Here is a 20,835-nt window from a genome sequence, read left to right on the forward strand (position 1 = left end):
AAGCACCAGCGGCCGGGTGAATTAAAACGCCATGCCTTTGTATTTTTTGCACAGAACACACCAGCATGCAGAAACAACTACAAACGCTCAGACCGAGACTCAATCCAGTTAACAAAGTTCACTCCCCAAGCCAGCGTTCCTCCCCTGAGCAACGCAACGCAACGCCGCTCAAGAGCGCCTCGTCAGGATCGAGATCCTAGCTCTTACTGCTTGAGAGAAAAGCCTGCTGTAATTCATGCTCTGATTATCAATTAATTCGTCATTAAGCAGACGCTTTTATCCAAAGCGACTGGGGCGCAGACTCCCATCCCCGGTCCTGGGGGAGCCCCCTGTGTGTGTCGGCTGGTTTCATTCCAAATGAGCTCTCCATGACTTCACCAGACCCTTAACTGAACTGGTAATGTGCTTAATTAGCCCTTTTTAATTGTACTCAGCTCCTAAAAAGCTGCAGAGTTGAAGTCGCTTATAAAATGTTACAGCTGACTTGAAATCTGCAGCTGTTTAAGAGCTGAAAACTCTTGACCGGAGTGTCGTGGGTTCAATCCCAGGTGGGGGGACACTGCTGCTGTACCCTTGAGCAAGGTACTTTACCTAGATTGCTCCAGTAAAAACCCAACTGCATAAATGGGGAATTGTATGTAAAAATAATGTGATATCTTGTAACAACTGTAAGTCGCCCTGGATAAGGGAGTCTGCTAAGAAATAAATAATAATAATAAAAATAAAAAAAATAATAATAATAATAATAATAATAATAATAATAATAATAATAATAATAATAATAATAATAATAATAATAGTAGACAAATTATCAGTTCAATTAAGGGTTAAGTAATGGAGGGCTGCTGCTGCAGAGTCACTTTCAATAGGCGCTCGTTTGTTTTACGTCACGCAAGTCCAGCGCAGAGCAGGAGGGGCGGATCCAGAGATCTTCAAGCGCAGTCTGAGCAGCGGGGTCTGGAGGAGGCAGCGGAAGGCTGTGAGAGACGGAGCGGATCAGGTGACTGCGTCCTGCCAGGTCGCTGTTTACCCCCCCCCGTGACGGCAGAGAGCCGCTGTTTCCGTCGCCCTGGGTGTATTTGTTACAGAGGCATGTATTTATGACTTCATGCAAATCTTTGAAGTCTGCCTTTTCCGCCCAGCGATCAGGCAATGCAAAGCAGGTAGAACAGCTCCCTGATAAACAAGACAGGCAAAATGAGCCGGGGTGTCATTTCTAATTCAGCGGGAACGAACATGAAAAGTCAAACCAGGAGTGAATCAAACCGCTATGCAACTGGGGGGGGGGTGTCTTCTTGCTGTTATTTCCATCCCGGGATCATAAGTACACCCCCCCCACCCCCCTCCTGCTGCACAGCAGTGTGATCCAGTCTATCTATCTACAGGAATGGGAATCAGACTCCCGCTGCACAGCAGTGTGATCCAGTCCTGGTTTCACTGTGAGTTTAATAATCAGACACACCTGAGCTTGTTACCTAGACACACTGGGGGCTGATCAAGCTTGTATTAAATAAAACCTGGGATGGGTGAAACTGGCGTGGGCCCAAGCAGAACCACGCTCTGCAACGGGCAACAAAAAACAAAAAAAAACAAAAAAAAAGACAAAGGGGGGAAAGCGAACTAAAATGACGCCTGGAGGGATCGGCTCTTTAGAGCAGACCTTTTCTATACACAAGACAGACGTCATGCTACAGCGCCGTGCCCCTGAGCTAACACACGCCAGCACGCATGCATGTACCTCGCTGCGAGGCGATCCTTCTCCAGAACTGTGTGCGCAGATCTGGGGGGAGGGTAGCAACAGGTTAAAAACTCTACTGTGAGTTTCCAACCCTGCTCAAACTCCAGGCTCCTGATCATTTCAATATTATTAATAATAATAATAATAATAATAATAATAATAGACTTCATTGAAGGGAGCTCTGAAGCCCAGGACTGGGTGCAGCAGCAGCAGCAGCAGCAGCAGGGCTAGTGTGAGTTTCTAACCTTGCTCAAACTCCTGGCTCCTGATCATTTCAATATTAATAATAATAATAATAATAATAATAATAATAATAATGGACTTCATTGAGGGGAGCTCTGAACCCCAGGACTGGGTGCAGCAGCAGCAGGGCTAGTGTGAGTTTCTAACCCTGCTCAAACTCCTGGCTCCTGATCATTGTAATATTAATAATAATAGACTTCATTGAGGGGAGCTCTGAACCCCAGGACTGGGTGCAGCAGCAGCAGCAGGGCTAGTGTGAGTTTCTAACCCTGCTCAAACTCCTGGCTCCTGATCATTTCAATATTAATAATAATAATAATAGACTTCATTGAGGGGAGCTCTGAACCCCAGGACTGGGTGCAGCAGCAGCAGCAGCAGCAGCAGGGCTAGTGTGAGTTTCTAACCCTGCTCAAACTCCTGCTTCCTGATCATTTCAATATTAATAATAATGGACTTCATTGAGGGGAGCTCTGAACCCCAGGACTGGGTGCAGCAGCAGCAGCAGCAGCAGGGCTAGTGTGAGTTTGTAACCCTGCTCAAACTCCTGGCTCCTGATCATTTCAATATTAATAATAATAATACTAGACTTCATTGAGGGGAGCTCTGAACCCCAGGACTGGGAGCAGCAGCAGCAGCAGCAGGGCTAGTGTGAGTTTGTAACCCTGCTCAAACTCCTGGCTCCTGATCATTTCAATATTAATAATACTAGACTTCATTGAGGGGAGCTCTGAACCCCAGGACTGGGTGCAGCAGCAGCAGCAGCAGGGCTAGTGTGAGTTTGTAACCCTGCTCAAACTCCTGGCTCCTGATCATTTCAGTATCACTTATTTTCTTAGTTCTGGCTGACGTGTAGGAATTTCTCAATCTTAGTTTTTTAAAACCTGACATTCCGATGATTCAGAGGCAATATATGCGGGTCCAAACTCTGACACCAACATCATAAACATGCCATCTGCCTGGGATTTGACACATCATGAACCGCAGTACATAAGATTACTCCATCAACGCTGTAGTGCTTTATTTAAGGTATATTTCCACTAGAAAAAAAAACACACATTTCTGTTGATAGCCAAAGTTAATCGTCTATCCAATGAAAAAATGACACAGCTACACACTTAACGCGAAGACGTGTGTGTGTGTGCGGAAAATTACAACCAACATTTATAATTGTATTGTATAACGTAACAGAAAAGTAACCAACTTAAAAAAATAAAAAAAAAAAAATAATAATAATAATAATAATAATAATAATAATAATAATAATAATAAACTCTTACTTTCACTCTCCTACGTTAACTCGCCCCCATACTCGCCATGTTGTTTACGCTTTGTTTTATTTAAAACAAGCAAAACACAAAGTTAAACAATAAATAAATAAATAAACAAATAAATAAAAAAAGTAACAATCAAATGGATTTAACCACAACAAAGCAATCTTAAAACTGCCAGGGTTTTGTGAGGAGAGCTCGCTTCCCCACGGCGAATTGGATCATTTCTCCCGAGTAAAAGCGGCTTATTTCAGTACACCGCGTTGTGTACGCGTATCGTTAACATATAAAACGGTTTTATTGTGTGCTGTTTGTTCAGTTTTGTGTTTTGTTTTTACCTGTCGGGTTGCTGGAGTCCGTCGCCGCCGCCGCCATCTTAGCCTATCTCGCGGCCTCGCAGCTTCCTCGCCGCCTCGGCTTTTCCTGATCGTTCAATCCCGCCCAGAGAGCCTTGTGACCGGGCTTCTACTGTCTTCCGTCTCCTCACTCCTCTTTGTTTTTGTGTTTTAAAAGACTGCACCAGTTCTGTTTTTTTTTTTTCTCCAGAAACGAAACTCGTCCTCCAATTCGTTCCTCTAGCGCACAACCAACACCCCTGTACGTTGTTTTGTTTCTTCAAATGTTTTAAACTTAACTTAAAATAACAAAAAAAAAAAAAAAACGACGCTCTCATCGACTCCCCATCCCCGACAAGAACTAGGAGAAATCGCGATAATCCGCCAGTTTTTTTTTGAAACTCACAGTGAAATACAAAAGCGAAAATAAAAATAATACATTAAAAAAAAATAACTACAAATTATAATTCATCTCTTCTCCGCCTTTGCTTTAAAAACAAAGCAAAAAAAAAACACAGACGCGTTGTTAAGAAAAAAATAATAATAGTCAAGTTGAAACAGTTATGGGACTCTAAACAAGCTTTAGTAACTAAACAAGAGGGGGGTTATAAAGCATTCCTTGTGCTTTGCTGTCACTGTGCTTCGACTGGCGGGTTTAAGGTGTGTTTTGTTGTTTTTTTTTTGTTTTGTTGTGTTGTTTGGCTCATTTATTCTAATAATAATCGGACTTGCTGGTTTCCCGAAACCTTCCACGCCTCGGCCCGCCTGCTTCACTCCCAGAAAACGAGGCTGCTGCTGCGCATGCGCGTTGGACCTGTGCGGGGCAAACAAGCGGCTGTGTCGCAAATTGAGGGGCAAAACCGCGCGTCCCGGTGCCAGAAAACGATTTACTTCAACTTTGTGGTCGATTTTTTTTAAAATATCGTTATTTATATTATATATATATATATATATATATATATATATATATATATATATATATATATATATATATATATATATATATATATAATTGCATTTAAACATTCTGTACACTGAACGAACACGAAAAACTAAAATAGTGTATAAATAATTAATTTAATAACAGTCATAATAATAATGTCCTGATTTCCATTACACGAGAGTAGATGTTAAAACTTCATGCTGATTTGAACTCGGCTCTCGCCAAGATAAGCACCAACTAAGACGTAGCTTTACAGTAAACTAATGTGATCCATCTGTGTCTCCATCCATTTACGTTTCCTTCCATATGATGATGTAGATATCCTTCTGTCTGGTGTTGATGGCTGAAGTGTAATGCTGCCTCCAGGGATCAGCTTATTGCCTCCCCAGCGCATCAGCACACAGCGGCTGCGATGCTGGCTCCGGGGATCAACCACAGTGCGGTCTCCCCCCAGCGCATCAGCATGACAACCGTCTGGATTGAGCTAAACAGGTTTCATCTCTGGGGTCTTCATAATATATTTGCATACGGTTGAACAAAGGAACATTCCTGCCCCCTGGCGGACACTGTTGGTAATTGTTTGGTGTTGGGCCAATGCCCTCCTGGTTTTTGTTCAAACTGTACACTAAATTGATTAATTGGACCAATTGAGCTTCTAATAAGGGCTTGATTGGTCCAATTAAGTAATTTAGGGCACAGTTGCAACAAAAGCCAGGAGGGACATCGCCCTCCAGGACCAGGATTGGACACCCCTGGTACAGTACTGTATTCACTATGGAGTTTAATATAAGCCTAGTTAAAAATGTTTTACATTATATTAAATACATTTTATGTGACATAAAAAGTAGCTATAAATCTAGCTAAATAAACGTAACACTAAATTACCTTTCTCATTTTGCCTGTGGCTGTTCTGAAAGTCATACTTTATTTGAAACACAATGCAAGATACTTTTCACCAAACACCCACACCGACGCACATACGCACGCACATTTCACCAGCACGCACACGCACGCACATTTCACCAGCACGCACACACATTTCACCAGCACGCACACGCACGCACATTTCACCAGCACGCACATTTCACCAGCACGCACACGCACGCACATTTCACCAGCACGCACACGCACGCACATTTCACCAGCACGCACACGCACGCACAACCAGAAAATCAGACTTGAACTCAAAGTGACGTAGACACCGTTTCATATTTATGAAAGCAACACACAATACAAGAAAATATACTTTTATTTAGCAAAACAGAGGTGGGAAAAATAAAGTAAAAAATTGAATTCTCTGTGAATACCTGAACGACTGTGAACGATTCCAAGCGTTTTAATAAGGTAAAGGGGTTGGGGGAGCAGCAGAAAGGAAAGAGACTGAATTATATTTGATGAAGATGATGATGATGATGAAGATGATTGAGGATGATGAAGATGATTGAGGATGATGAAGATGATGATGATGATGAGGAGGAGGAGGAGGAGGATGATGATGATGAGGATGATGAAGATGATGAAGAAGATGAAGATGATGAAGAAGATGAAGATGATTGATGATTGATGAAGATGATGATGGACGATGAAGATGGATGATGAAGATGATGAAGATGATGATGGACGATGAAGATGGATGATGAAGATGATGATTGATGATGAAGATGATGATGATGAAGATGATTGATGATGATGATGAAGATGATTGATGATGAAGATGATTGATGAAGATGATTGATGATGATGATGATGATGATGATGAAGATGATTGATGAAGATGATTGATGATGAAGATGATGATTGATGATGATGATGAAGATGATGTTATTTAGAATACATTCAGTGTAGCACATGTGACTGTGTGTGTGTGTGTGTGTGTGTGTGTGTGTGTGAGGGTGTGTGTGTGTGTGTGTGTGTGTGTGTGTGTGTGTGTGTGTGTGTGTGTGTGTGTGTGTGTGTGTGTGTGTCGTCGTTCACCTCTTTTCAGCACCCTTGTAATTCGCATTGTAATTACAGCAGCAGCGTTTGTAACTGGAATCTGTAATGGAGCGAAGCAGCGCTGGAATTGGAATTGCAATTTGTAATTAAAGACCGACCCCAGAACCGAAAATCTAACTTCCTGCCGACCCACTGATGTGCGGGTAATTCCATCTCGTTCCACCCGATCCTGCCCAAGTGGAAAATCAGAAATCATGGCTCCGGGATCCTTCGCTGCTGCTGCTGCTGCTGCTTCTTAAAGTGGACACTTCATGGCTTGCGTTGCCATGGCGGTTGCTATGGGAACTGCATGCAGCTTGTTGCTATGGGTACAGAATGGATGCTTGTCATTTGGAGATGTGTGGTCAGTTTGACACATGGCCTCTTTCTGGAATACAAGGGAGGGTTAGTTTGAAGAGTTGAAACTGGTAAAAACTTGAGTCCTCTTTCTCGCTTTCCCCCTCCCCCCTCTCTCTCTCTGCACAGCGCACCCTCTCCCCTCTCCCCCTCCCTTCTCTCTCCTCTCTCTCTCTGCACAGTGCACCCTCTCCCCTCTCTCCCTATCCCCCTCCCTTCTCTCTCCTCTCTCTCTCTGCACAGCGCACCCTCTCCCCTCTCCCCTCTCCCCCTCCCTTCTCTCTCACCTCTCTCTCTGCACAGTGCACCCTCTCCCCCTCCCTTCTCTCTCACCTCTCTCTCTGCACAGTGCACCCTCTCCCCCTCCCTTCTCTCTCACCTCTCTCTGCACAGCGCACCCTCTCCCCTCTCCCTCTCCCTTCTCTCTCACCTCTCTCTCTGCACAGTGCACCCTCTCCTCTCCCCTCTCCCCCTCCCTTCTCTCTCACCTCTCTCTGCACAGCGCACCCTCTCCCCTCTCCCCCTCCCTTCTCTCTCCTCTCTCTCTCTGCACAGCGCACCCTCTCCCCTCTCTCCCTCTCCCCCTCCCTTCTCTCTCACCTCTCTCTCTGCACAGCGCACCCTCTCAGTCTCCGCTAGTCCACAGCACTGCTCCCTCAGCCTCCCCACCAGCAAGGGCACAGAGAACCTGCATCAAACAACAGAACTATAATTAGGGCTGTGATTACTGCAGCAAGATTGCAACAGAAAAAATTGCACAAGCAGCGCAGAATGCTGCTGGAATTGTCATTTTAAATTACAATCGCAGTCTGAGCTGCAGTTACTCCAGCATAGTCTTAAATCAAACAAAAATCACACTGTAACTCTTAATTCCATTTCAGCAAACCCGATGCTGCTGGAATTGCCATGGTAGTTGAACCCGGGTCCTCCTCACCTCCTGGACAGCAGTCTGTGCGGCGCGCAGAGGGTCTGCATGGCGCTGGGGGTGAGGCGCGCCAGGCTGATGTTGGTGATCTCACGGTCGTATTTGGGGTACGGGGCGTCCCCAGCGAAGCACAGGTATCGGGGATCCCCGGTCTCAGAGCAGCAAGGATGGTGAGTCGTCTTCAGAGAGAGCTCCTGAACACAGTAACTGTCCATCACCTCCCTCCACTGCAAGAGGGCGCCAGAGAGCACAGAAACAGCCCTGATTATTATTATTATTAGTCATTGAGCAGACGCTTTTATCCAAAGCGACTTACAGAGACTAGGGGGGTGAACTCTGCATCATCAACAACTGCTGCTGCTGCTGCTGCAGAGTCACTTCCAATAGGAGCTTGGTTTTACGTCTTTTTTAAATATGCTTTACCACCCCTCTCTGTGCTTTACAATGCTTCCCTATGCTTTACCAGACCTCTCTGTGCTTTACAATGCTTCCCTATGCTTTACCAGACCTCTCTGTGCTTTACAATGCTTCCCTATGCTTTACCACACCTTTCTGTGATTTACAATGCTTCCCTATGCTTTACCAGACCTCTCTGTGCTTTACAATGCTTCCCTATGCTTTACCAGACCTCTCTGTGCTTTACAATGCTTCCCTATGCTTTACTAGACCTCTCTGTGCTTTACCAGACCTCTCTGTGCTTTACAATGCTTGCCTATGCTGTACCATACCTCTCTGTGCTTTACAATGCTTCCCTATGCTTTACCACACCTCTCTGTGCTTTACAATGCTTCCCTATGCTTTACCAGACCTCTCTGTGCTTTACAATGCTTCCCTATGCTTTACCAGACCTCTCTGTGCTTTACAATGCTTCCCTATGCTTTACCAGACCTCTCTGTGCTTTACCATGCTTTCACTGTCTCTCAGTATTTTACCTTGCTGTCTGCGCATTTCAACACCTCCGTCCCCACTTTGCAGCACTTCTTAAGCTCCGCCTCCATGCGGTTGATGGCCTTTGATTGGCGCAGGAACCAGCCATACCCGCTGCTGGGCAGGCACTTGGGTGGGTACCAGGGGCGGAGCTTGCGCAGTTTGCATGCGTTGCGCAGGTTGGAGGGGGAGGGTCTGCCGGGAGGGAAGCTCAGTTTGGGAAGGTCTAGCTGGGACCCACGGGCACCCCTGGGCTGCAGTACCGCCTTGCTCTCACTAGAGGGGACAAGAGATTATGATTAATATTATTATTATGAATTAGTCATTTAGCAGACTCTTTTTATCCAAAGCAATTTACAGAGACCAGGGGGGTGAACTCTGCATCATCAACAACTGCTGCTGCTGCTGCAGAGTCACTTCCAATAGGAGCTCGTTTGTTTGACGTCTCATCCGAAGGACGGAGCACAAGGAGGTTCAGTGACTTGCTCAGGGTCACACACACACACACACACACACACACACACACACACAGACACACGCACACACGCACACACGCACACACACAGGGAGTCAGTGGCTGAGCTGCATTTGAACCTCCTGGTATCGAGACCCCTTTCTCTAGCCGCTGGACCCCCGAGTTTAACTTTCTGTTTTGTCGCCTGTGTTTTTTTCCCCAAACTGACCTGTTGCAGAATTGGGGGTTCCAGGAAAATCGTAACAGGGGGGCGCCTTCAGACTTCTTGGCCCCCCCTTGGGCGCCCTCGACCTCCGGCCCTGTGGGGTTGTAGCCAGGGTTGGGGGCGTCCTTTTGGAAGCACCCCCATTTCTCCTCTCCCTGCTTCAAGCAGCAATGATACTGCCTGGTCTTAATCGACGACTCCTCCAGACAGAACTGCTGCAGCGCTTCCATCCACTAGGGGGAGCAATGCAGAAAGCAGACAGCATTAGATAGCAGAAAGACAGGGCCAATGCAAAACTGTACGACGTTATTTACAACATAAGCTATTAAATGTATTTGTTTATTTATTTACAATGCATCCCTATGCTTTACCAGACCTCTCGGTGCTTTACAATGCTTCCCTATGCTTTACCAGACCTCTCTGTGCTTTACAATGCTTCCCTATGCTTTACCAGACCTCTCTGTGCTTTACAATGCTTCCCTATGCTTTACCAGACCTCTCTGTGCTTTACAATGCTTCCCTATGCTTTACCAGACCTCTCTGTGCTTTACAATGCATCCCTATGCTTTACCAGACCTCTCTGTGCTTTACCATGCATTCACTGTGCTTTACCAGACCTCTCTGTGCTTTACAATGCTTCCCTATGCTTTACCAGACCTCTCTGTGCTTTACAATGCTTCCCTATACTTTACCAGACCTCTCTGTGCTTTACAATGCTTCCCTATGCTTTCCCAGACCTCTCTGTGCTTTACAATGCTTCCCTATGCTTTACCGGACCTCTCTGTGCTTTGCAATGCTTCCCTATGCTTTGCCATACTGTGCTGTATCACACTGTGCTGTGCTTTTACTGTGGGGATCTTTCATAAGGGATACTGGTCGCAGCACCTGCCTCTAAAGAATCTGTGTCAGGCCGCTGTACTGTATTTTTTTTTTTTTTTGAATGACAAGGCATTTGCTTTTGGCAATGACCCAGCCTTTCCACCCGTAAAGCCAACGTCTCCCTGCCTTCCTCCGTCTGTTTTTTTTTTTTTTTTCCAGCGGCTCTGTTTTGATCTCTCTAGACTTCTTTTGCTCGGGTTTCCTTGGAAACGGTGCTTTGGAATCCCGGTGGCTGGCTGGTCTTTGAATCGCGGCCGGGTTTGACGGATGTGTTTTGGTTTGTCTTTGCCAGTCGAGTCTCGCTCTTGACTTCAAAGCCAGCCAGCTTCCCCGACATGCTGCTGACTGCGCTGGAGCCTTCGGGGCTTGTTATTGGTAGAATGTGTTGGAGTTTAATAATCAGACACACCTGAGCTTGTTGCCTAGACACACTGGGGCTGATCAAGCTGGTAGCTGTGAAACCTGGACTGGATCACACTGCTGTGCAATAGGAGTCTGATTCCCATACAATTGTTACAAGATATCACATTATTTTTACAATTACCCATTTATACAGTTGGGTTTTTACTGGAGCAATCTAGGTAAAGTACCTTGCTCAAGGGTACAGCAGCAGTGTCCCCCACCTGGGATTGAACCCACGACCCTCCGGTCAAGAGTCCAGAGCCCTGACCACTACTCCACACTGCTGCCCTAATATATATATATATATAAAGCAGGTCCTTCTTAGTTGCAATGTGGTATATTTTACACACCTACATATCAAATCAATGAAAGTGTGTTACCGCGTGTCGTGTGCAGCACAGCGGGTCGGAGGTTCCGCAGCAGTGTTCTAGCCCCGCCTCCACGGAATTGACTGCCTGGGCCCGGCGTCCCAGGTGACTGTATCCGGTCTGCGGGAGGGTGTGGGGCGGGTGCGTGGCCCTCCGTCCGCGGTACAGGCACGCGTTCCCCATGTTTTCCGCACTGGGGCGGCCGGGAGGGAAACTGACCTCCGGAACGCCGCTCTGATCCGCCGGCTGAAATACTCCGCCCTCCGTCCAGCGACACGACGGCACCCCCCGGCACGGCTCACCCGCGGGGCGCTGCAGGAAAGCCAGCGACTCCAGGGGGTCGACTGCGGGCGGGAACGAGAAACGAGAAAGAAGAGATTTCCACGCGAAGGGGAGGAAGAGAGGGAGTGGCTTTTGCCGTGTGCCCCAGTAAAAAACACAGCAAAGTGTGATAGAGCACAGGGAAAGCATGGTGGAGCATTGTAAAGCACAGAGAGGTCTGGTAAAGCATAGGGAAGCATTGTAAAGCACATAGAGGTGTGGTAAAGCATAGGGAAGCATTGTAAAGCACAGAGAGGTCTGGTAAAGCATAGGGAAGCATTGTAAAGCACAGAGAGGTCTGGTAAAGCATAGGGAAGCATTGTAAAGCACAGAGAGGTCTGGTAAAGCATAGGGAAGCATTGTAAAGCACAGAGAGGTCTGGTAAAGCATAGGGAAGCATTGTAAAGCACAGAGAGGTCTGGTAAAGCATGTTATAACAAACACACAAACAAGTATGAACTAACGCATAGCATAACTGTGGGAAAAGCGTGGGTGGAAACGGCATTGTGAAAATGACAGTGTAGATTTCCTGTGACGGGGAGTGACAAGAGATGTGAAGATGCAATCCTGTTTATCAGAGACACAAGCAGTGGCTTTTAAAGAGCTGAAGTCCACCTCCTTACCTTCTCGCTGGAACATGTCTGGAGAGATGCTGTCAGGACCTGCGGAAACACAGGAATGAAGACAGACACGAGACACGGGATTCATATCAACTCACTGTGAAACATCATTAAATATATACCTGTCTGTCTATCTATCTATCTATCTATCTATCTATCTATCTATCTATCTATCTATCTATCTATCTATCTATCTATCTATCTATCTACACAGCTGAAAGGGTACTCTTGTCCAAAACATTCTTAAATCTTTTTTTTTTTTATCATTTAAACTTTTTGTGTACATCAAAAAAACAAACTATTTCTATTTTATTTATAGAGATATATATAGATACAGCTGTATATAGACGGTATATATTTCCATAGGTGTTTAAAGAAAAGGGCTTGTAACCAGGCGGTCCCGGGTTCAAATCCCACCTCAGCCACTGACTCATTGCGTGACCCTGAGCAAGTCACTTCACCTCCTTGTGCTCCGTCTTTCAGGTGAGACGTAGTTGTAAGTGACTCTGCAGCTGATGCATAGTTCACACACCCTAGTCTCTGTAAGTCGCCTTGGATAAACGCGTCTGCTAAATAAACAAATAATAATAATAATAATAATAATAATAATAATAATAATAATAATAATAATATATAAATACTGGAAGATCCCTTATAAACGTTTCCCACAGTTAAAGCACAGCACAGTGAAAGCATGGTGAAGCATTGGGAAGCATTGTAACGAATAAGGAAGTAGGATACTGTCGGAGAGACTGAATAAGTTCAAGTGATCCCTGACTGTGTGTCAGAGATTCCGGGAAGCATTCCCTCCCAGAACAATCCCTCCGGAGCGTGACTCAGCCTGTCTCTGCGTGAGAATGCTGGCCACGCCCACTCCAACCCGGGCTGGTAAACACTGCTACAAACCACGACAGCAAGGAAGCCAGCAAAAACAATGGCTCCGATGCTTGCCGATGCTTTACCACACCTCTCTGTGCTTTCTTACACCGTGCTGTGCTTTCATTGAGGGACTCTTGTATCAGTCCTTACTCAGCAGCGGTTTACAGTAATACCGGTTAGTAAAGTCCCTGCGTAGTCGATTACAGCCCGGTTATGTAAAGGGTAGGCGACCTTTTTAGTCACAGACCGCACAATATCTTACCTATGATCTCAAGGGTGATCTCTCGCTGGTCCATATCGTGGCTTTCATCATGGGAACCTGAATGTAGCACGAAGACAAACTCACAACTCCAGAACTCCAGTACATTCACATGCACAGAACACTCCCCTACACAAGTGTACCATGCACACTCAGCTTTGCAGCTCACTGGTTACACTGTGCATTTGCTATAGGAGTTTCCCATGCTGTCACTGTGCTTTATAACTCATTGCTGTGCTTTTACTATGAGATATTTTTAGAAGGGTTAGCACAGAGAGGTATGGTAAAGCATAGGGAAGCATTGTAAAGCACAGAGAGGTGTGGTAAAGCATAGGGAAGCATTGTAAAGCACAGAGAGGTCTGGTAAAGCATAGGGAAGCATTGTAAAGCACAGAGAGGTCTGGTAAAGCATAGGGAAGCATTGTAAAGCACAGAGAGGTCTGGTAAAGCATAGGGATGCATTGTAAAGCACAGAGAGGTCTGGTAAAGCACAGGGAAGCATTGTAAAGCACAGAGAGGTCTGGTAAAGCATAGGGAAGCATTGTAAAGCACTGAGAGGTCTGGTAAAGCATAGGGAAGCATTGTAAAGCACAGAGAGGTCTGGTAAAGCATAGGGAAGCATTGTAAAGCACAGAGAGGTCTGGTAAAGCATAGGGAAGCATTGTAAAGCACAGAGAGGTCTGGTAAAGCATAGGGAAGCATTGTAAAGCACAGAGAGGTCTGGTAAAGCACAGGGAAGCATTGTAAAGCACAGAGAGGTCTGGTAAAGCATATTGATAAGAAACGCCACAAAGTCTGCAGCCAGTAGATGTTCTGTTTGTTACTCCGTTATTTATTAACAATCCTTTCACTAACCAAACGATGTGCACGCTGCACTACAGCAACGCGATTACGAAAGACTTTTTGAAATGTTCCTTAAAATGTTTTTTTTTGTTTGTTTGTTTTGTTTGTTGACATTCCACATTCTTTCCCGAAAGCCTTTGTAATATTTCGACCCGCCACGCAGTTCGCGTATCTTGTGTTTTTAGAATATAACGCGATGTTTACTTTCCCTCTGCAAGGCTGTCTGTCCCTCCTGCGGTTTATAACGCACCGCTGACTTTACTTTTACAACCTTGAAAGATAAAAGTATTTTCCCTCTGGACACTTTATCACTCTTCCTTAAATGCGCTTTACTTGCTCTTATCGGCCCCCTATTTTACTGCATTTAATCCTGCACTTTAGAGTACTGTAATCTGTCACAAGTGTTATTTAATCTGTAGTATTTTGTATTTAATCATATCCTGATGTAACTATCACTGACACGGTTATCTGCTGTATTATTGAATCGTATTTTGTCACACTTGTACTTGCTTGAACCGAAGTCATTGTATTTATCTTGCTCTTAATTGTATTAATACTTGTACTGTGATTCTTGAAATGTATTTTTGTTTACGACTGTAAATCGCCCTGGATAAGGGCGTCTGCTAAGAAATAAATAATAATAATAATAATAATAATAATAATAATAATAATAATAATAATAATAATAATCTCCTGCCTGCAGCAGAAATTCTAGACTAATTATGAAAGAGAGACAGCGGGAAACAAAAGAAAAAAGTCATTAAAAATGTGTAGTTATTGCGCATTAGGCAAATTCTGAGGAAAGAAAGAAAGAATGAAAAGCCAGTATTACCTTTACCTTCCGCGGCGGAAAACTTCAGCGAGGAAGCGAGCAGAACCGTCCCGAGAAACAGAGCCCAAGACATAGCAGAACCGGCCCGATGCGGTCCTTGTGAGATGTGTCGGCTGGTCTTTGTTTGTTTGTCTGCGCTGTCCTGTTGCTTACTGCAATGGCCAAGTTTGCAAGCGAGTTTGAAACGGACTGCAGATGCTGCTTCGTTGTCTGGTACGGGCTGAGTTCTCTTTATTGTGCGGTCTGTGACTAACGGAGTCGCCTCCCCTTTACGTAGCCGGGCTGTAATCGACTATGCACGGACATTACTAACCGGTATCACTGTAATCGCTGCTGAGGAGGGGCTGATACACGTTTCCATTCGTAAAATCACAGCACTTTTTTTCATAAAGGACCGTTAATACACGGTAAAGCACAGAGAGGTCTGGTAAAGCATAGGGAAACATTGTAAAGCACAGAGAGGTGTGGTAAAGCATAGGGAAGCATTGCAAAGCACAGAGAGGTCTGGTAAAGCATAGGGAAGCATTGTAAAGCACAGAGAGGTGTGGTAAAGCATAGGGAAGCATTGTAAAGCACAGAGAGGTATGGTAAAGCATAGGGAAGCATTGCAAAGCACAGAGAGGTGTGGTAAAGCATAGGGAAGCATTGTAAAGCACAGAGAGGTCTGGTAAAGCATAGGGAAGCATTGTAAAGCACAGAGAGGTCTGGTAAAGCATAGGGAAGCAATGTAAAGCACAGAGAGGTCTGGTAAAGCATAGAGAAGCATTGTAAAGCACAGAGAGGTCTGGTAAAGCATAGGGAAGCATTGTAAAGCACAGAGAGGTGTGGTAAAGCATAGGGAAGCATTGTAAAGCACAGAGAGGTCTGGTAAAGCATAGGGAAGCATTGTAAAGCACAGAGAGGTCTGGTAAAGCATAGAGAAGCATTGTAAAGCACAGAGAGGTCTGGTAAAGCATAGGGAAGCATTGTAAAGCACAGAGAGGTGTGGTAAAGCATAGGGAAGCATTGTAAAGCACAGAGAGGTGTGGTAAAGCATAGGGAAGCATTGTAAAGCACAGAGAGGTCTGGTAAAGCATAGGGAAGCATTGTAAAGCACAGAGAGGTCTGGTAAAGCATAGGGAAGCATTGTAAAGCACAGAGAGGTCTGGTAAAGCATAGGGAAGCATTGTAAAGCACAGAGAGGTGTGGTAAAGCATAGGGAAGCATTGTAAAGCACAGAGAGGTCTGGTAAAGCATAGGGAAGCATTGTAAAGCACAGAGGTCTGGTAAAGCACAGGGAAGCATTGTAAAGCACAGAGAGGTCTGGTAAAGCACAGGGAAGCATTGTAAAGCACAGAGAGGTCTGGTAAAGCATAGGCAAGCATTGTAAAGCACAGAGAGGTCTGGTAAAGCTTTTTTTTTTAAAAAAAAAAAATTATTTTAAAACACTCTACTCCAGGAGGTTTAACATATTAAACAAACGTAGTCACTATTATAAATTCACCTTGCAACATAATCGATTTGTTATTCAATGAAATTGGCAACCAGAAGATAAATTAAATCTTTAGTCGAAAAGGAATTAAAATTAAAAAGCCATTTAAACTTAAAGTAAACTGAAATTGTAATCACGACAGTACCTCCTAAATACACGATACCATTTTATATAATATAATATGTAGGCAGCTCATTTAAAAACTAATTAACCGTACCGTAAAATACAAAGATTTATTATCCAGGAATATCCAGGGATGTATATGCATGTATTGTTCCTCCATACAACCGCTAGATGTCGCTACTGGCTTTAAAATCGTGCGCCTTCTCCGCTCTGAGCGCAATACTTAAGTTTGAACACTAGATGGAGGCCGTTTACAATTGACATGCTTCAATTACTGAATGCTGTTTATCTGTGAACGCAATGGTTTCCGTCGACGATTATTTAATTGGTGTGTGTCAGGACAGAGAATATGTCGAATCTAAAAATAAACGTTATTTCTTGCAATGTAGACACGATTTTTAATACCTAAAAAATATAACCTGCAGGGATGGGAATCAGACTCCTATCGCACAGCAGTGTCACCCAGTCCAGGTTTCACTGCTACCAGCTTGATTAGCCCCAGTGTGTCTAGGTAACAAGCTCAGGTGTGTCTGATTATTTAACTCACAGTGAAACCAGGACTGGATCACACTGCTGTGCAGCGGGAGTCTGATTCTCATCGCTGTGTATGTGTAAAACTATGGCTCTGAAAACCGAGTTTTTGATTCATGGCTGACAGTATGTATGTTTCACGCCTGTTTGATAATAATTATTATTGGGCATATCAACTTACAAAACCACCCCCGTGTTAGATGGGGCGAGAGAAACAGTGCGCGTTCGCTTTATGGTACGATATTAATTTTTTTGCTTTGATAAGCGAAAGAATAAAGCGCGCTTTACATTGCTGTGGTTTTTTGATGAATGAAGTTTCGATTTAGGTATGGACTTTTTAAAAAAGATACTGACGCGTTGGTTACATAACACTGATCAAATAAGATTATATATATATATATATATATATATATATATATATATATATATATATATATATATATATAGTCTTTTTTTGCCTTCCAGGAATACACATATAAAACTGAGAATCGTGTAGGAAAACTTACCGTAATAGTTTACATAATTACAAAAGAAGGGGGGGCTCTGTCTTGATCACCGCCCGGGACTTTGTACCTAAGTATATTATTTTTAATTTTTTTTTTTTTTCATGTGACGAATAAAAAACACACACACACACACACACACACACACACACACACAGAGTTAAGATTTCAGTAATACAAACCGATAGCGCCATTCTGAAAGACCGAACTAAAACAAGTCAAGTCTTTTATTTCACTGTAGTTTAGTAGCGCCCTGCGGGTTTTTTTTTTACCGGTCTTACACAGTGTTGACAGCTCCTGTGCCCGACAGCAGCGCGCCCCTCGGGGGGGGGGGGGGGGGGGGCTGAGGCTAAACCGCGGACGCAGGCCCATCGCCCTCGCTTTCTCAGGGGTCGTTTCCGTCATAGTGGCGGTTTTCGTTTTGTGCTTCTGAATATATGTTTGTTTTGTTTACAGCAATGCTTTTAGCATCCCGCTGCTGAAGAACGACTTGGAGTCCCAAACGTCCCGATAGCATCGATTATTTATTTATTTTTAAAATAAATTATTGACATTTTTGGGTAACCACATGACATTTTCTCTTTTTGGTTTTGCACCTTTGGGTAAACAGCAGCTTTCCTTATATATATATATATATATATATATATATATATATATATATATATATATATATATATAGCAACAATGATGTAAAACAGGGACTACTAGTGTCTGTACTAATATTAAATATACCGTCCCAAACTAACCATGGTTCACATGACAGCTCTTTGACTGCCAACCCCCTCAGAAAATGTGTTTAAATACAATTATTATTATTATTATTATTATTATTATTATTATTGTTATTATTATTATTATGAGCCTCGTTCCTGTGGCGGAGGCGGTTCGATTTATCTGGCCTGGCAGGCTCCGGTTTCTTGTTTGAGAGGAGAGGGGAGGATTCTAGAGTTTCAGTTCGGCTTCCTTCGTAAATATCCCCACACCGGCGATGTGACGTGCTGTGTTCGTTCGTTGTCTTTCTCGCGTCGGTTACATGACAGAACGAGAGTATCTGTGTCGTTTCATTTGATTTTTTCCGGCGTTGGGTTTTCTGTGCGTTCAGCATTTCCTTCCCATCCACCATATTATAAACAGGATTATACAACCGAAACAGACGCGTTTTACAAATGATTATCCGGTTAACCCTTAAACAGCGGCTGTGTTTCTATCAATCTCTACATATACATAAACACAAGAGAAGGGAGGTTTAAAATGTGCATTCCGGGTATTGCAAACTGCACCGTTTTAGACTAACCCTTATACACGTGTCCCGCAGTAAACGCACAGCACACTGTAATAAAGCACAGGGAAGCATTGTAAAGCACAGAGAGGTGTGGTAAAGCATAGGGAAGCATTGTAAAGCACAGAGAGGTCTGGTAAAGCATAGGGAAGCATTGTAAAGCACAGAGAGGTCTGGTAAAGCATAGGGAAGCATTGTAAAGCACAGAGAGGTCTGGTAAAGCACAGGGAAGCATTGTAAAGCACAGAGAGGTCTGGTAAAGCATAGGGATGCATTGTAAAGCACAGGGAGGTCTGGTAAAGCACAGGGAAGCACTGTAAAGCACAGAGAGGTCTGGTAAAGCACAGGGAAGCATTGTAAAGCACTGAGAGGTCTGGTAAAGCATAGGGAAGCATTGTAAAGCACAGAGAGGTCTGGTAAAGCATAGGGAAGCATTGTAAAGCACAGAGAGGTGTGGTAAAGCATAGGGAAGCATTGTAAAGCACAGAGAGGTAATGTAGGCAAACCAATGTAAATACATGTGGAAAGAGCGTGCTAAATAGCCAGCATTGCTGTGCAAATAGACTATCCCACGCTCCGCTCTGCACTCAATTTGTCTTCCCTTGCCGGGGAAAGAAAAAAAAATCGGGATGTTCCACGCCAGTAATTGAATCTTGCAAGTGGAGAACGATAGAGAGACAACATCAGTCACCCTGTCAAAACAGCATGACGCGCCGGGCAATACCCGAATATCAACGCGGCTTACAAACAACAACACCGATATATACAGTACGCGAGGAGAGCAGGGAGAGGGGGAACGGGGGGTGGCAGAAAGTATATATATAAAAAAAAGTTCTGGAAGGGGAGGGGGGTGTGTGTGGAAAGAAAATGGAAAATGAAGATTCAAGTAACGTGACGGAGAGTTCTAGCGTCAGTGCTGACGAGACGGATACAGTCAAAACAGGTTAGTGGGAGGAGAATAATGATGATGATGATGATTATTATTATTATTATTATTATTATTATTGACTAGGTCAGTTTTGTTGCTCGGCAGCGCTCTCGGTCATTGGTCACGTCTGTTTTGACGTTTGATTTTGGGCACGCGCTTTTGGTTTCTGTACAGCAGACACGCGATACCGCAACACAGGCGTCGTGTCATTGCATACACGTTAGAATCAATTGATTTTACAACTGCAACTTATAATGACTGAGCGTGCGTGGAGGTTATCGGTACGCAGAGAGACAGGATCCATTATTATTATTATTATTATTATTATTATTATTATTATTATTATTATTATTATTATTAGTTATATCGGTCTGGTTTGCATGCATGCATTTTTAAAAAATGCATCTTAAGAACATTCTAAAGCATTGTAAAGCACAGAGAGGTCTGGTAAAGCATAGGGAAGCATTGTAAAGCACAGAGAGGTCTGGTAAAGCTTAGGGAAGCATTGTAAAGCACAGAGAGGGATGGTAAAGCATAGGGAAGCATTGTAAAGCACAGAGAGGTCTGGTAAAGCATAGGGAAGCATTGTAAAGCACAGAGAGGTCTGGTAAAGCATATTAAAAAACAGGGTCAACTAACTGTTATAAAAGGTTCTCCTATTGTCTGAGACAATTGGCTGGATTTTGCACGGGTGCAAATGGTATTGAACTAAGCCATCGCCCCCTCTAAGTGTGTACAGGCATGAAAAGTCAAAGGTCTCAATGAAACTCTACAAATGTGCAAATTCAAAACCAAGGTGTCAAAAATTTCAACCAGAAAAGGATCACTTGTGGCTGAGGTGTGATAAAGGTCTTTTCTAAGAGTTCAGCACAGCACAGTGGAGGAGAGGAGAGGGGAGAGGAGGAGAGGGGAGGGGGTGAGAGGGGAGGGAGAGAGAGAGAGATTGTCTGTATTGCTGTCCCCTTGTTTAAGGAAGCTCATCTGAATTAGGAACATTCTCGTCATACACAGAGCCCCATTTCAAACTCATTTATCGAGCGGAATTGAAAGAGAGAGTGTGTGGGATTACTGCCAGTAAATACTACAGTGTAATGGGGTGTGTCTCAGTGTGTGTGCGTGTGTGTCTCAGCGTGTGTGCGTGTGTGTCTCAGCGTGTGTGCGTGTGTGTCTCAGCGTGTGTGCGTGTGTGTCTCAGTGTGTGTCTCAG

General features: G+C 44.2%; 3 protein-coding genes across 5 annotated transcripts in view; 1 reads left to right on the top strand and 2 right to left on the bottom strand.

Annotated features, from left to right (window-relative positions):
* The window catches only part of LOC117970665 (putative PIP5K1A and PSMD4-like protein), a 38,389-nt gene extending 34,073 nt beyond the window's left edge, over window positions 1–4,316 (bottom strand). The window contains exon 1 of the mRNA XM_059007425.1: window positions 3,588–4,316. Coding sequence (XP_058863408.1) covers window positions 3,588–3,624 — 37 coding nt within the window. The 5' untranslated portion in view covers window positions 3,625–4,316. The remainder of the gene's footprint in view (window positions 1–3,587) is intronic.
* A 1,442-nt stretch (window positions 4,317–5,758) lies between these two features.
* On the bottom strand, window positions 5,759–15,005 carry LOC117395160 (extracellular matrix protein 1-like). 3 transcript variants are annotated; one of them, XM_059007580.1, is made up of 9 exons: window positions 14,794–15,005; window positions 13,122–13,178; window positions 11,984–12,022; window positions 11,052–11,383; window positions 9,394–9,623; window positions 8,716–8,986; window positions 7,793–8,010; window positions 7,459–7,546; window positions 5,759–6,889 (listed from the first exon to the last, which is right to left on the bottom strand). In XM_059007580.1, exons 1-9 carry the CDS (start codon window positions 14,864–14,866, stop codon window positions 6,758–6,760), a joined length of 1,440 nt encoding a protein of 479 aa, XP_058863563.1. In that variant the 5' UTR covers window positions 14,867–15,005; the 3' UTR covers window positions 5,759–6,757. The 3 variants fall into 3 exon arrangements, with proteins under 3 accessions (XP_058863563.1, XP_058863564.1, XP_058863565.1); XM_059007581.1 differs by having other exon boundaries at window positions 14,800–15,004; XM_059007582.1 differs by lacking the exon at window positions 13,122–13,178 and having other exon boundaries at window positions 14,800–15,004.
* Window positions 15,006–19,558: 4,553 nt separating this feature from the next.
* Window positions 19,559–20,835, top strand: part of LOC131705174 (nuclear receptor ROR-alpha B-like) — a 28,542-nt gene continuing 27,265 nt past the window's right edge. The window contains exon 1 of the mRNA XM_059007426.1: window positions 19,559–19,643. Within this exon, the coding sequence (XP_058863409.1) occupies window positions 19,568–19,643 (76 nt within the window). The 5' untranslated portion in view covers window positions 19,559–19,567. The remainder of the gene's footprint in view (window positions 19,644–20,835) is intronic.

This window comes from Acipenser ruthenus, chromosome 35, assembly GCF_902713425.1.
Source record: "Acipenser ruthenus chromosome 35, fAciRut3.2 maternal haplotype, whole genome shotgun sequence".
NCBI lineage: Eukaryota > Metazoa > Chordata > Actinopteri > Acipenseriformes > Acipenseridae > Acipenser > Acipenser ruthenus.